The 16,445-nt window shown below is 42.0% G+C and overlaps 1 protein-coding gene across 1 annotated transcript in view; it reads left to right on the top strand.

Moving 5' to 3' along the window:
* Positions 1 to 16,445, top strand: part of dph1 (diphthamide biosynthesis 1) — a 51,705-nt gene that overhangs the window by 13,789 nt on the left and 21,471 nt on the right. Inside the window, exon 4 of the mRNA XM_061073138.1 lies at positions 15,024 to 15,145. Coding sequence (XP_060929121.1) covers positions 15,024 to 15,145 — 122 coding nt within the window. The remainder of the gene's footprint in view (positions 1 to 15,023; positions 15,146 to 16,445) is intronic.

Genomic DNA, 16,445 nt, shown 5'->3' with positions numbered 1-16,445 from the left:
ACGTCTACAGTGACCTTAGAGTTGGATCAACTCAATTCTGACTCCAAAAGTTCCATTAAAAAGGGGATTAAAAACCAAAGGGATGCAGACTTTCTCTGCCCTGGGTTTCATCTCTAAGGCAACATTAAAGCTGCCCCGTCTTATTTGGTGGTGGTTGTCATGACTGTAAGCAGCCTGGGAATAATCTTGCTGACACTACTTAGGGATGAATGATGTCATTACTACGACATTAATCACGTGTTTATCGCAGAAATAATAAGTTATTGTGAGGTCATAGAAAATGTGTTACCTAATGTTACCGTTAGTTGTATTTGCTGAGCACTCCCTTCCAAGTGTAAATAACCATTTAGATCTATTCTATGCCCTTTCAGTTTTGACATGCGGTCACAGACTTATGATCTCTGTCTTCACAAGTAAACAATACAGAAGAAGGTTTCAGAATAGAAGAATAAATGGGTAAATTGTGCTGGCAGGCAGTGATGCATGTGCTGTCACTGTACCATATGTTTTATTGGCTTTGATGTTATGCCAGCTGTCTTGTCGCGGCTTTGAAAGATACTTCGATGAACTTACTTCAGTATTTACTGCTGCTGCTGTTGTGACAGTGGAGTGAACATAAAGAGAGTGGCAGAGAGCAGGATGTGCGCTGCCCTAATCCCGAGGAAAGCAGTCGCATTTAATGTTAATCATTGTTCTCCTGGCACAAAACCCTGGCCTCTGCATGGAGATGTTGGCCTGAAACCTAATCCGAGGTCTTGTTCTTTGATATTTGGTGGTAGAATGAAAAATTTGCTGAGCACACAAGGCCAAAGCGCTTCTGTTATCAAGTAAAAAAAAAAAAACAACAGTGAAAAATGAAACAGTGCTTTTCCTGACTGAACATGAGTCATCAGAATCCATTTATATAGATCACAGGAGACAATGTCGATGTTTTAACTGGCTGTTGTGTGATTGTTAGACATATTTATACTGAATCATTCTGTAAATGTGGGACATCACCTCACAAAATCAGACATTGGATAATAAGTAAAATGGATATAGTGAAGAGAGGCAGGACAGGGAGAAGTAGAGATTAGCTAATTAAAATGTATGAGTAATATCTTACTGAAAGCCTCACTAGTCACCGAAATATTCATTATTCCCCAAACTGGCAGTTGCCCTAAACCCATTCACCACTTACCAAATCCTTTAGCTTCATGTTTTGCAGAATAACAGTCAGCAAAAGTGTAAGTATATACAGTATAATGAGGCACACATTTTTGATTAATATTGAAACAAGAGTAGGAAGGAAGCTTACCCAAAATTGGCCTTATAAATAAAGATAGACCAGTGACTAAGCCTGCGCATTGAGAGAGATGGCCAACCAGCCCCTGCAGTGTATACAGTGATGAGTCAGAGATTTGCAATTTGTAAGAATCTCAAAACTGCATAATAAATGGTGTCTAAGATTCAAAAACACTTGGCTGATGGAGTCAAAATAAATCACCATGACGAATCGTCAATTCGGGCCCAGAAAAGGGAAACTTTGTTAGTCATGATGGTGTAAATAGCCCTGAAAAATGAACCAAATCAAGGAATTAAGTCATGTTTTACTTTTCATCAAGAATATTAGCATACATTTAAAGCATACGAGTAAATGCATTCCATTTAACAAATATCCACGAGCTCAATAACCAATGAAGGACACCAAAGTCACCAAGTAAATCACATCAAATAAATCAGGGAATCAGAAATAATCAATCGATAATAACATCCAAATCCGTGCAGCAATCGTACATGAGAGATAAAACCTTTGAGACTAAAAGGCAAGCTGAAAGCGGGTTAAAGAAGATTCTCAGCCTGACCGTTTCCCTTAGCAATTGTCAAGAACTTCTTACAGCTAATCGGGACAGGTTGACATTTTTGTGTTGCAGGTGTTTAACACTATGGAACTCTGAAGTAGTAAGGAAAAGTGCAAAGGGAAGTGTCAGAAAAATGTGTGACCAGCAGCACCATGCTTGTCAGAGGAAAAGTGGGATTCAGTCAGGTCTCATCAGTGAGACGAACTGCTGTGGAAGTGAGTGGCTCCGAGCTGCTCGTCGGTGAGCCTTCTGGAGGAGTTGTGTGCTTGTATGTATGATTCAACAAAACATATGATGGGAGACACGCACTTGGTGACCCACGCTGACAAGCTGTACCTGTTTTCTGTCTCTGTCCATCACGTAATATTCGCGATAACTGTCAACACCGGCCCCAGACATCTCAAGTAACAGTGATGTCAGCTACAGTGTGTGTTGGTAAATTAAGGGTCAGTATACAAACACACACACACACACACACACACACACACACACACACACACACACACACACACACACACACACACACACACACACACACACACACACACACACACACACACACAGCTTGCAGACAGCTCTGGGTCCTTCACCGTTGCCATCTCGATCCATCAGAATAGATCCCTGTATATTCTGCGTGGCAGGTTGAATCATTTCTTTGGGAGCAGCAGCCACAGTCCACAGCCTCCCGGGGTAAATGTCAACTCTACCATTAGGAAGAATCCCAGCAGGAGCATTGAACGCCTCCTTGTCCTCGCACCGCCACAGTCTTCACAGCTCCTCCGCACTGCTGAGCTGTAACAGCAGATATAGTTTATGTGAGTGAGGGAATTAGTGCCAGGATCTATGCATGTGCATGTGTTTGCTTTGCACATATGTGCACCATAGTCACTTCAGTATACTCTCAATCTATATGAGAACCCTACATATGAGAGATTCTCATACGAGCTCCCGATATTCCAATATCCATGTGCTGTCTAATTGGCCCTCTTGCCAGGAACATCCCGTTATTCCTACCCATAGCTTATGCTAAGCTCCCACAATATCTCATCATCAGCGGCCACTTGCTAGCCCTATAGAAACCTGTCAGTTTCCACTATCTTTTTCTCATCCTCTGTCCTTAACAACTTATAGAAAGACACAGATGTATGGAATTGAAGATAAGAAAAGGGAGGAAAACGATTAATCCTTTAAATAACTTGTATTTGGAGTGAGAATTTGTGTAGGTCAAACAAAAATCCGCAGATATCCGAAAAGGCTCAATTGCAAATAGAGCCTGTCTCTGCTGCCTCCCCGGATAGTTTGGTCGGAGCAGGGACTGTTGACCTCTGACACTGATTCCGTCACAGATGAATTTATAGAAAAGAGTGTAAAGTGAATCAGCCACACCTACATCCCTCTGCTTCTAACCGATTTTAAAAGCCCAGAGAACCAGAAAGATTCCTGCTATTCATGTCTGTGCCTTTTTAAAAATAGGGGAAGACGTCATTTCCATGCAGACTGAAAATACTGATAGGTGCTGACATGTTGTAATGGGATATCTTAGCAGATAGAACACATTGGAAATTGCCAGAGTTGCTGTGAAAATGCAGCCTGGAGATACAGTAAGAAAAACAAGTGTTCATAAAATGGACATGACCAAGCAAACCAGATTTGCGATGCTATTAGACCTTTGTTGCTCCAAAATTTTAAACCCAAAGAATATTGTTAAAAATAAAAGGAAAGAAACAGATCCATTTGAGCACAGCCAGCCCCGGCCCATAGAGATCTGAAGATGATCAGACCCGATCCACAATGCAGAAGCACTCGAACAGACCCCAACAGAGAGAGAAGAAGGACACCAGCAGCAGCAATATGTTCCATTAGTCATTTTGATCAATGCAGCATAATAATAACCTAAAGGGCACTCAGAGAACATGTTAAATGAAAAAAAATATATATCCTTTATCTGCATGTTTATATGGATCTGAGCCAAAATTGGACATGCCCTACCATGAACAAACATAAAACTCTTGATGGAAACATAACCTGCGAATGGATGCAATGTAATAGAAAATACAAATGTTTTGTCTTGCCTCAAAGATACATTTTTATAAATAGTTTAAAGTCCCATTTCCATTCTGTGATAGATGAACAAAAGCTAACACGACCGATTTAATATCCAACACACGTCTCCTCATCAGAACAAAGCTCCTGTGAGCAGTTCTCAATCTCCCTCTTGCCTCAAAACACAGCACAACACATTGACATATGGACCCGAGACTCGTGGCAGTCAAACAAGTTCCTACTCAAACAAAAAGACTGAGTAATAGTTTGGATTAGGTGCGGCTGGATTTCTGCGCCATGTCTCGCTCGGTCCCTCAAAACCACGTGGACCCAAAGGACACGTTGACATGGGAATGAGTTTTGGCAAAGGCTGAAGTTGCTCATTTTACCGGTGAAGATATGCTGGATACTTCTTCTTCTTTCGAATGAATGATATAACCACATTTCCCTCTTCTCAGCATTGTGTGGAAGAGATAAGCAGTGCTCAATGCTGAAGGTTACAGTCCTGCTTCCCCCCCGTTCTCTCTCCAACACAACCACTCAGACTGGTCTCATTTTGGATAGGACAGTGCCAGGCACATGTCCATGTAAGTGCACTCATGGAAAACTGTGTAATATTAAATAGCCTGGAAAAGAATACGCTTTTTTAAAAATGCCCTTTCCACAGTAATTACTCTGACATTATGATTATTCGATGGACACAAATGTAGATTGCACAATTGGAAAAAAATTAATGAAAAAAAACAATGGGAAAACATCGAAAAGCTTAATTTATAATTCTGCTTTATAGTGATAATGGCAACGGACATTTTGTGTCAAGACTTTATTTCATTGATCCATCCTAAAAAAAACTGTTTTTCTGATATTTTGCCTTGAATGTGTATTTTGTCATATTTATAACACTCATATCTCAGCCTGTTTTGTTTCAATATTGTGTGATGGGGAAATGGACAGGACAACACAATCAACAGGACCCTCCTTTAGTCATCAAGGTCCGAGCGACAACCTAACGAGAGGGCGTTCCCAAAAATGACGTCAGAGATGTAATGACAGACAGCAGCTCAAAGGAGTGAAGACAAGGAGCATAAAGGGAGAGGACAGACGTCAAAAAGCTGGAGAAAATAAAGTGGCAGAGGAGAGCGTGTTGAATGACTTGAGGGAACAGAGTGAGAGGTGATGGAGTGAAGCCTTAGGCGTGAACGAAAGAGGGATTAGATGGATGGGACTTCATCAGTTGCAACAAGAAAAGCTTTTTATAATCGTTGTTTGTCAGAGTTGACAGAGTTGAGGATCGGGACTATAGAGTGTCTATGTAGAGTTGTGTATGATTCCACTTCCAGGGTTAAATTGTTTTCAATATGTCTTGGCTCATTTGTGAACGTCCCATTTCACTCAGTTAGCTTCTTTCTATAATCACTTGTAAATGCACAACGATTTGCAAAAGCGAGAATGTGTTTGATGAAATTTCAATGAGAATGTTATGACAGAGATTGGATTGTTTTTGTTGTTTTGCAAACAGTGTGGTAGTGGGAGTCTAAACTGTTTAGTTTGGAGCCATTAAACATAAAACAATGTGTTGTAAGATGCTGAAAAGCTCAACAGAGCTGAAACGGAAATGTCAGGTTTGCGGTTTCCTCACTAAAGAAAACCTTTTTATAATTTCATCCGACGTGACATTGATTAGAACCACTTTGATGAATGATAACTATAACAGCAACAGGAGCTTTAAAGAAGCTTCTGTGATCTGTTCTTATAGCTACACATTAGCGCTCTTCTTTGGTCCCTTATTCTGATTCATGTCTTTATAATATCACATTACCACTGTGATAACTTCTGTTTTTTTGGTTATTTTTTGGAGATTCGATCATTTCCTGGTTGTAGGCCAAGTCCTGGGTTTTTATCTCTACAGCAATGTCTGTTGTTGTCATATCACCATTTTGGATTACTGCTCTTTTAAGGACCAAGTAGAGTTGGTGATGTCTTAAAAGATTGAAAGCCCACAGACAAGCATAGCAATAAAAATCAAATATTCTGAAATGAAACCATCCACCACATAGACCTTCAGCAAGTACCGTAGTTGACTGTTTGATCCCATGCTTGTGTTTTGGTGGATTATGCACTTTAAGTATTTGCCATTTAACTGGGATGATGCTCATGTCAGACAACAGAGTAGCATCCTGTTCTACTTGATCCGCTGTGGGAACAAAGCGCTTGCTTTAATTTCTGCAGACGGACGCATGTCAATCTATCACTGAGCTGTGATCATAAGCAACGGAAAAAACTATAATGTGTTATTTCAAAAACACAATTGTTTCAGCCCCCTCTTTTCTTTCTGCGTTCTGGAGACAACATCATTGATTCTACAGGTTTGTCATAAGATGACTTTGAGCCAAAGCTACGCTGAAGCTCCCTCTCACACAGTACATGTCGAGCTGAACCGATTCGCAGCCATGACCACATGGGTTACATTCAAGAGCAGCACTGAGGAAGGGGCTCACCTTCACCTCGACTTCCAGCTCTGAGCAATGGAGGAGAGCATTGTCCAGCTGCTCAGCCCTTGTACTCGGCTGCAGTTCATGGCTCTGTCTTGATGGAGCTGTCGGCTTTTCCGTGATGACCCGTGGCTCAGGCTTTTGAATAAATGCCATGACAAATAGATGAGATACACTCACCGAAATAGCAGTAATGATCTTGTTTTTGGGGGAGTTAAAGGATTATCTAATGGTATTACTGAAAACATCTGTCTGAGCGTCATCCCGTGCTCACTGCCTGACGTCCCTCTGTTTACTCGTTCCTGGCAGACGTTCAGCGACTGCAGTCAAACTGTCATGTTTCACTGGGGGGGGGGGGGGGTTGTCTCCAAATTTACTTGGGAGAAGACAGCTAGTCCAGGTTTCCTGTGTCAACATGGCAGTGACATTAATTAAAATTGGAGGGAAGATACATCAAGTGGAAGATGTGCATATATATAACAAGAGAAGGATTTTTTGTGTGAAGGAGTGTAGCTCATTTAATCCTCCTGCCCAGTGCCTCATGCCAAATTTATTTTTGGAGGGGGTTATTTTCTATGTTATATATGCAGAAAGCAGATTACAGATATGAGATTTGCTAATATTACAAAACCAGCAAACAATTCATCCGTCTTACGTATTCTGTCCTGTGCTCGTCCTCCTTTTCTCCATCTGTCTGTCTCTGCTCCCGTCTCTCTTGGTCTTGTGTCTTTCAGCTCACATGTTCTGCTTGTTTACCCACTCGACCCAAGTGCTTCCACTGGACTTTGTTTTGGCTTCCGTGTTTTTGATTGAATCTTTTTGCCTCCTCATTTTCCCAAACTGAACTGAGAGAGGAAATAATGATGGTTCATCTCTGCTGAGCTCCCCCGCTGCCCCTGTCTCCTTTCCTGGGCCAGTCTGCTGTGGCCCGTGCCAACGCGCTCTCACAGACACACAATGAGCTGATGTCGAAAATGTAATGGAATAAAAGATGAACCTTCACCAGATGTGGGGAATAATTCACAAGTGTTTTGTTTACAGGAGGAATGTGTGTGTGTGAAAGAGAGAGTAAGGGAGAGAGAATGAGAGAGGGGTCTGGTTTAATCCTTCATCTACATACATTTAGCAAGATCATTAAAGGTGCATTAGGCTTTCATTTATCATGTATTTGAAATATTAATGGTAAATATACAAAAGTGTAAACGATCATGAAATGTGAATGAAAGAAATGAAAGGATGAAATGCTTCTCCTTAATCGCTACATTCTTTAATTATCTCTGCCAAAGAGGTAATGTTTTTGTATCTGGTTGTTTTTTTTAAATCAGTGGGATTACATCAAAACTGATCCAATTTCCATGGAGTATTGTTGGAAGGTGGGACAGGACCCAAGAAAGAAAGGGTTAAATAAAAAACTTCATTGCACAATGATTCCTTTAAATATGTGTATAAAAACATGCAAAACACACAGTTACCTCATAGTCTGGTTGTTGTGGTTGTCTTACTACCAGCAATAATGTTTTATTCTTCTTCCTTACATAAATCAATATATTTCAAAACATGCTAAAGCCCCCTCTGGGTTTAATTCCGTTATTCATTTCAGTCCTTGAATTTTTTTTTTTTTGCAGTACCATGATGAAAGGCCATCTATCTTACTCTTGTGCTCTCACGGCTGTCAGATGTTCTGGCTTCCAGAATTGCGCTCACATATTATAGTCCACCATCAACAACTGCTGTCAAATAAAGCTCTGACAAAAGGATACACTCGTGTCACCTCCACTGCTTCACACCACGCTGTGCCGAAGAGGGAAAGACAAAGAATTGAGATGCTCACGGAAGTCTCACTGTGTATAAATAGTATAACAGGTTAATGTAGTCGATGCACTTGACGTCATTCAAAATCACTTTTTAGCTATGGCAACAACAGCTTCTTACATCGGAACAAAGGCACCTGGTTTTGTGACCCAACTTTTTATCATTTTAAAGGTTCAGTGTAAGATTAAGGTGACAGGGATGTATTGGCAGAACTTAAATATATATGATAATCCTATTTATGTTTTAACAAGTGTCTTAATTGTACAAATTGTTGTTTTCTTTACCCTAGAATGGGCCATTTATATTTAAATACTTAACATAGGGAGCAGATGCTCTCTACGGAGGCGGCCATGTTTTTTTACAGTCATCCAAACTGGAAAAACTAAACACCTTTTGAGTTTTTATGACAACTGAAGACTGCCACTGGTTCTATTCCATGTTCGGAAGGGGAGAGCGAGGTGAGGGGTGTTCAGCTGCAACATTCCACTTCACCACTAGTTGTCACTAAATTATGCACACTGAACCTTTTAAAATAAACTCATCCTACCGTCCCTTATGCCAATATTTAAACAATCTTCATCTATTACTGTTTGACTGTTTTCAGCACTTGACAAAACAAGTAATGGAAGAATTGCTCATTTGGAACCTACTTCTGAATTGGGTTAGTCCAACCCATTGCTTGAAGGAAGCAAACCGACAAACGCAGTTTAGGACCGACAAAAAGAGAGCAACTAATTAACAAACACTCAAAAATTCAGCTGTGGAAAGTTACTTAATTAAACTTGCACAGACGGTGTTGTAGTTTCAGTTAAAGTCAGACGAGGATAGAAATAGTTCTAAATACAAGAATGCATTGCGTCGTGCACTGATCTCTCCTTATAATCCTGCTCCTGTGCACTGTGCTTTCATTATTTAGATTTTTGTCTTTTTTCTTAAATCTCTTTCCGTCTGTAAATGGCAGACATGATTTCCCTCTGAGGTGGGTTTCGCAGTGAGATCAAGGCCTCCACTAAAATGGCCCTTTCTCAAAGTCCTGAGAAGCAGAAGTCGTGCTGATTTGTCCATTAAAATAGTCCTTGATGTGAGAAAACGTAGGTTAAAATGAACGGCTTGTGAATTTCCTTCCTGCAACAACAGCTGGTGGTGCTTTGAGAAAAAGCTACCACGAGAACCGGGGTGAAAGATAAACAGGTGGCGTTGGAATATGACAGTTGTGAAGCTTCTTCATTTATCAAAACTGTTTTCGCTGTGTTGAAGTTGGTAGATATTTGTGAAGGGCTTGTGAGTATTGAGAATAGCAACCCTCAGGCTTATCATACAAAGCCTGTGTTGTCTTGTAAGGCTATTTCTCTTACATGAAGTCTTTGTCATTGTTTAACCTTGAAAATGTCCCAATAGCATTGCAACTTAGTAATGTGTTTTTCTGTCCAGTGTGAAAAGGGACCATTTCATTATTCATTGAATTGGATTCCATACAAAGTGCAATTTACTGTGTATTAACAAATCTTAGTAGACACCACAATAACTTAATAGGTTGGCCTGACATGTAAAGAAACACATGGTCGCAGAGTCAATCCCACCATGCACTCGGTTAAAAAGCAGTGAATAGGTTCAAAAACTTGAAGAATCAACATATTCGCAATTCTGCTTTGCAATTTAAAAGTCACTAATCCATTTACATGTGTTTGTGCGAGTATGAGAGAAAACTCCGGACCCCTTGAGGAAACCCACACAACCCCGCTAGAACATTAATTTAGAAAGAGCTTTTGCTGAAGATTAAAACCAGACGGAGAACTGTGATAACTACCGAGCTATTATGCTACTAAAGCAGCACCAATGTGGTAGGCCTTCCCTGTCGCAGCTTCACACATATGTTTGTTTTAATGACTTTAATTAGAAGGCAGTTGTGCTTCAGTATAATGGGAATCACAATTAGATGCACTGTGACGTTGACCGTTGACCTCAAATGCTGCAAAACCTTCAAATCTGACGAGCGTTGACGAATTTTGTCGAACCCATTTTGCACTTGAGTGGCAAAGTTAACGCTGAACAAATTAAATCACATCTGTAGGGAAATAATGAAGCATGCAAATTTGCAAATTGGATTAGCCCACCTGACGACGTAATGCGACTTTGAAAAGCCGCTGTTGCTGTTTTTCTTCTTCTGTTTTTAATCTGACAGGCTTGTTGACCATCGCCACACACTTGCCAAGCAGACGCATAAATGAATGACAAGCAACACTAAGGCAGTTTAAGAGAAGTTGTTATTCTTCTTTAAATGGGCTTGACTGCAACTGTGTGGCGAAACATCTTTAAGACTCTTAACATTTTATCTACTCCTACCAACAGCTGCCAGTAGAATATGTGGGGGTTGGGAAGTTGAGCCTTCGTTCTATATTCTTCTTCTCCCTTGAGCAAGGCACTTAACCCCCTGCATTCGAGAAAGTGAGTCTGAGCACAACATCCATTTTTTTTCAAAATAAAATATCTGCACACGTAATATTTCTGGTACTGATGTGTTTAAGTGATTTTTAGAGTTGGACTGTTGTTTGTGTGTTTTCCCCTGAGTATTTAGGATAAATTAAGAACTTTGAAATGATGCAGCAATTATACTGATTCAATTCCCAAAAATATGACGTATGCAATGTGTTACAGAAATACTGCCTCAAAAGAAGTAGCCACTGTATTGCTTTTCATACAAACGTCTATATATCATCACTATGTTTTAACATGTCTGGCTCATAAATATGGACAACACGTTTGATTTGTGTACTACTCAGTTTCCCTGCATCAAAGTAAAGCTGCAAACTTTGACAGCTCTGTCTGCGTGACTTTTGGAATATCTGAAACACAACTGTTGAAGTTGACGCCTGATGCTATATTCAGCACCTTCTAGGTTTGTGTGAAATATATTAATGTGATGCACTGTTGCTTGAAGCTTGGTGAGTTTACTTTCCCTGAATAAATAAAGTGCCAAAACATCTTCTGTTAGCAGAAATTTCCCCATAGCCCTGTACACACACTCTACTCCTGCAAACACTCAACTGGAAATTTGCATGTGTGAAGGGAAAACAATGCAGAAACAGTCAAATGCATAATCTAACCTCACTGCTCAGCCCAAAAATACTGTGGCGTACTGTTGTTTTTAACATAGTTTTAAGTCTAAAAATGCACCGGGTTTATGCATTTCAAATTGTAACGCTTCCTCAAGCCGATGGGCCCTAGAAGATAAAATTACCTGCAACTCCCCACATCTCAAAACTCTGCAAAGCTCAAAACAAGCGTTTGTTTCAACAGTTGGTAGGAGTTAAATTCAACCCAGTAATTTTCAACAACAAATACGAAGCATCGCTGACAGAATGGCTTTGTGTGTCCTGATGGTTGGGTGACAGAGACTTTTTACTTCTTTGTCTGCTGCACCATCTCTGAGCTGTGAGGCCCCGGTGCCGACGAGTCCCTCTTTCATGGCGGCATCAGAGGAAACTCCTGTCAAAGTGAGAGAAGGATCTCATCCCAGAGGAAGGGAGCTGAAAGATTAAACTGCTTTCATGCACTCTGCCACACCAGGACAATAATGGAGCCGAGCGAGACAGTATTGATGTAAAAAGAAAACATCACCACATGAGCTATTTGAACTGTTGATAAACAGTGGAACAATCTACCGCCACTAAATCCACAGTTGTTTGCTGCCCATGCGAGCGGACTGCATGGTTTTTATAACAAAGATTAGAATCAGTCTGCAATTTCTCGCACATATTGAGCCGTATGCTAAAGAGCTAATTAACAAGAGCTGCTATAGAGCTCACAAGCTCCTCTGACATCTTAATTAGATCTTAATGACATTTCAGTTGGAATGGCAAAACTGAGTATCTCTGCGATGTGGCCAAACCAGCGCCAACATAGAGAAACAACTGACACCAGTGTGCAGACAGGAATGGAGGGATGGAGGAGTGGTTGAACAGAGAGATAAAGAGAGGGAGAGAGAGAGAGAGGAAGAGGAATAAATGGAGATTGTTTGAGATGTTGGACATTTGTGCTCTACATGTACCCAGTAGTCATATTGTGAGCCCTGTGTGTTAGAAAATGGTTTTGCTTAACACTTAAACACTTTCTATTCTGTCCTTCTTCCTCCCTCTTTTCCTCTCTTCCCCCACTGGTTGTGGGACTATATGTCAGGCAAGTAATTGCTCTTCCCGTGTCCCGGCAGCATCACATGTCTCATATGCCCTCTTAATCAGATTCTTAGCATTTATTACCATGACATTTCCAGTGAAGTCACTCTGGAAACAACCGGATATGCCAATGACGCTGGACTGATAATGGTATTTCTGGCAGATAGATGGCTGATTAGATACAGTGATCCTCTGTAGTGCTCTGTTTTTTGCGCTGTAGATGGTTCTGCGTGGTCTGCAGTGAATAGCCTCTCTCTTTCCTTTTTCCTTTTTTTTGTTCTGGTGGGCTGGCTGTGTATTTTTAGCTGAAAGGTTGATGCATGTTTATGCAACTCCAAACAAAGTCGGCGAACTGCGATGAAAGAACAATGGGCCGCAGTGAATGAGAAAACAAATGCACAAGTCCACAGTCCCCTCACTACCTGTGTGATTAAATCGTTTTTACCAGCCCGTAATTACCTTGCTCTTCTCAGTGGCACGTGTACGGAGTGCAAACACACACAGAGGCAAAACCAAAACCTGACAACACCGAGGGTAATTGATTCAAATCTGCAGATGCAAATATTTATTTATCAGATGAGTTGTTCTGTCTGTGTTTTCCTGGGCTCAGCTGGCCTGCACTGCCCTTCACTTGAGAGCAGCCATTAGAGGAGAAGAGACGGGGCCGAAAGTGAAGGAGGGACGGAGGGAGAGAGAGTAGAAGAGAGACTGGGGGGGGGGGGGGACACTAGGGGACAATGATGAGAAGCCCGGAGAGAGCACAAACCAGAGATTACATCAGAGAAAATGAGGGAGGAAAGGCTAAATAGAAACTTTGCTCCTCGCGGAGGAGCCGAGCAAAGGGATAAACAGAGAGAGTGAATGTGGGTTGAAAGATTGTGCAGCAGGAGACACATTACTAAGAGTCTGTCGGTGGCTTCAGATGCTGTTCTGTGTGCAGCCCTGTCTGTTTATCACTTTCCTCTTCTCTCCCCGAGCCCTCAATCTCATCTCTATTCTCCCCAATTCTGTCTAGCCTACATCTGTCAGAGTACAGCCGCAAATACCTGGCAACTTCCCCCATTTACAGCCACCCCCTCATCGACCCATCTTTCTTCCTCCAGCTTCTGTTCATTTGCTCCTCCCGCGTGTTACTCTCTGCCTTTTATTAATTTTATTTAGCCTTTTATGGGTTTACGTAGCATTTTATTCGCCCATAAAGGGTGATAAAAGCAAAGGCTTGTTTTTCTGTAGTGCAATCAGCAGTTTGCTCTAACAGGGCTGGGTCCACAGATGCCCGTGCAAATTGGTAGTTTTCCTCTCAAGAAGGCTATGAATATTTTTTTCTATTACAGCCGGAAAGTGGAACATAAGGCCCACACGGTCTCTGCCATGCTCTCGCAACCTACTTGTGGCACAACGCATCGAGTCTGCATGGGTTGTTCTCTGGCTGCAAGTACAAGCTGCTGCTCAGGTTGTGCAGGCAGATGTGTTGTGAATAGGGTTGCAAAATTCCGGGAATATTCAAAGTTGGAAACTTTCCATGGGAATTAACGGGAATTAACAGGAATATACGGGAATTAACGGGAATAAAACATTGAGGAAACTTTGGGCACTTGACTATATGCTTCTGTATCTTTGTGTCAATCTTAACATAGGTCTTTGCACAGTATTTGCTAATGTACACAGCCTTTCCTTCTACATTGGATGGGGTGAAATGCCTCCACACATGAGAGTGCACGTGGCATTGTTCTGTAGAATAAGATGAGAAAAAAGTTTGTAAAAAAACACTAATGCAATGCCAGAGATATAAATAGTTAGCCAAACAATTGGAATAGTCTGTAAAAATATTTTACAATTGATGGATAAATGAATGGAAATAGGCTAGATGAACAGATGAACAATCCTCAATCAGCATGCTAATATATTTTCCCGAGTAATATCATCGAAACTTAACAGACTAGTCCTGCACACTACAGCAGGCCTCAATAGCCCTGCTGTAGAGTGAAGGATGCTGGGAGTTATCTGTGCATGTGATGGAAGAATGAACAGTGGAGGGTTGAAATGCAATGTGCAGCGTGTGCTTCATTCCATACATCTTTAAAATAGAGTTTTGAATGATGTTTTTTTGCTCAGCTTTAATTTGCATAGTTTTTTTTTTTTTTTCTAAATTCCCGAGCTTAATATTCCCGTGGAATATTTCCGGAAATTTACCGGAAACTTTCCCCCTTTTGCAACCATAGTTGTGAATCCAGGGCAGAGATAGACAGCGAGGCCTCTTCAAACTCCAATCAGTTGATTTCTACCAGTCGTAGCCCTCCTCTCTCGTTTCTCCGTCCGCTAGAGGAGCTTCCCCTCTGCGGTCAGGCCGGCTGGTGACCTATTAGCCCTCGTCTGGCAGGGCGGTAACTACCAGGCAGCTTTTGCCGCACTCGACCCAGAGGCTGCCGAGAAAGAGAAAGCATCGTCTCACCCGGGCCGGCTGTGAGTCAGTCATTGACTAACAATGCGGTCAGATACTACATAGTGTAGTCCATTTGTAACAAGTGGTTAGGAATTGATCTTGTCCAGCTCTCTCATGATCACTGCGTGCCGGACATATTGTGTGTATTGATCACTATTCTAACGAACAACAGGATATGCATGTGGTCCGTGACTGCCCCTCCTTCTCTGTGTCCTGCCAGGTTCACGGAGGCGGACACCATCGTGATGGGGGACGTGACATACGGCGCCTGCTGCGTGGACGACTTCACCGCCCGAGCCCTGGGAGCCGACTTCATGGTGCACTATGGACACAGTTGTCTCAGTGAGTCCCTCTAACGAGTCTGTGAGCATGTTTGTCTCTCCGTCAACTCTGCACGCAGATTGTGCCGCGCTGAGGAATGTCAAGTTTTAACAAGCATCAAGGACTCCCACCCACTGAGAGGCAGGCTGCGTGAAGGAGAAGTCGGACAGACGGTCTGACTTAGACAGACAGACACACAGATGGAGCTATTGATCAACGGAAAGCAGAACTAGTTAGTGCTGCCTGCCCAGCTCTAGCATGGAAGGCATAGCAGACCTTTGGAGCCTGGACATCACATTTACCCAGCAGATCAATGGGGAACATGCATTAGAGCAGTCCTTTGAAAACCTTGAGTAGTTCTTGAGGACCTTCACCCTCGCCCCCGCTGTCTGTCTCTGTCCGAACACGGGAGGAAATGCTAAATCAATAGTTTTGATATATCCCTGCCAGAACAACCTCGCCCCTCCTAAATACCAGGAATGACCAGCAGAATCTTAATACACTCAGCTTTCCCTGACTTTGTTTGGTGTTCGCCCGTGTTTGTGTGCACGCTCATTGTTTGATATTCCTCGAGCGCTGGCGAGGAAAAGAGATGAGAAGTGAATTAGGGGTGCAACGATTAGTCGACGTTGTCGACAAAAATCGATGACCAAAATAGTCGCCGACGAATTTACTAGTCGATGATTCATTGGTGACGTCATAGCGCGTGTTTCTCGTGCCGCGCAGCGGAACTAAACGGCGTTTTACCGGAGGTGCTGATGGAAGTAGCTGAGGAGTGAGCCATCTCGCTCCATTCCTATCTCTGAAAGTCGCGCATGTGCAATAGCGATAAAACATGGACCGATGTCGGCGTCCGCTGCCGCGCGCACCAGGAAGTAAAAAGTTCGGGAGAACTTCACTCTTAACAGCCCGAAAAAAACTACCTGCAGTATGTGTACGGCGGACCTTCTCTCCAGGGCAGCAGGACACGCGCGTGTGAGGAGGAGGAGGCACGTGTGACTTCGTAACGGAGACGATGCGGACTCGCCTCTGTCAGATGTTATATATACACGTATATACCTGCGCGCAGGATTCTAGCATCCATTACAAAAATATGGTTTAAACTTTTTATTAACGAGTTTAAAAGCAAAATATTATCCTATTGCCTGACAAACGTCTTGTTTTAATCAAAATGATTTAGTCAGATGAAGACTGTAGTTTCGTTTGTTGATGTTTTTATTAATGTTATTTTCCCTGTCCTTTTTTGTTAACACGAAAAATGGATACTTGATTTTTAATTTATTTTTTATTAGCACTTTGCCTGTCCTTGGTTTTAAATGGA

The sequence above is a fragment of the Limanda limanda genome, chromosome 6, assembly GCF_963576545.1.
Source record: "Limanda limanda chromosome 6, fLimLim1.1, whole genome shotgun sequence".
Taxonomy (NCBI): Eukaryota; Metazoa; Chordata; class Actinopteri; order Pleuronectiformes; family Pleuronectidae; genus Limanda; species Limanda limanda.
Note: the sequence above shows the minus strand (reverse complement) of the source record. Positions and strands in the feature narration are given on the sequence as shown.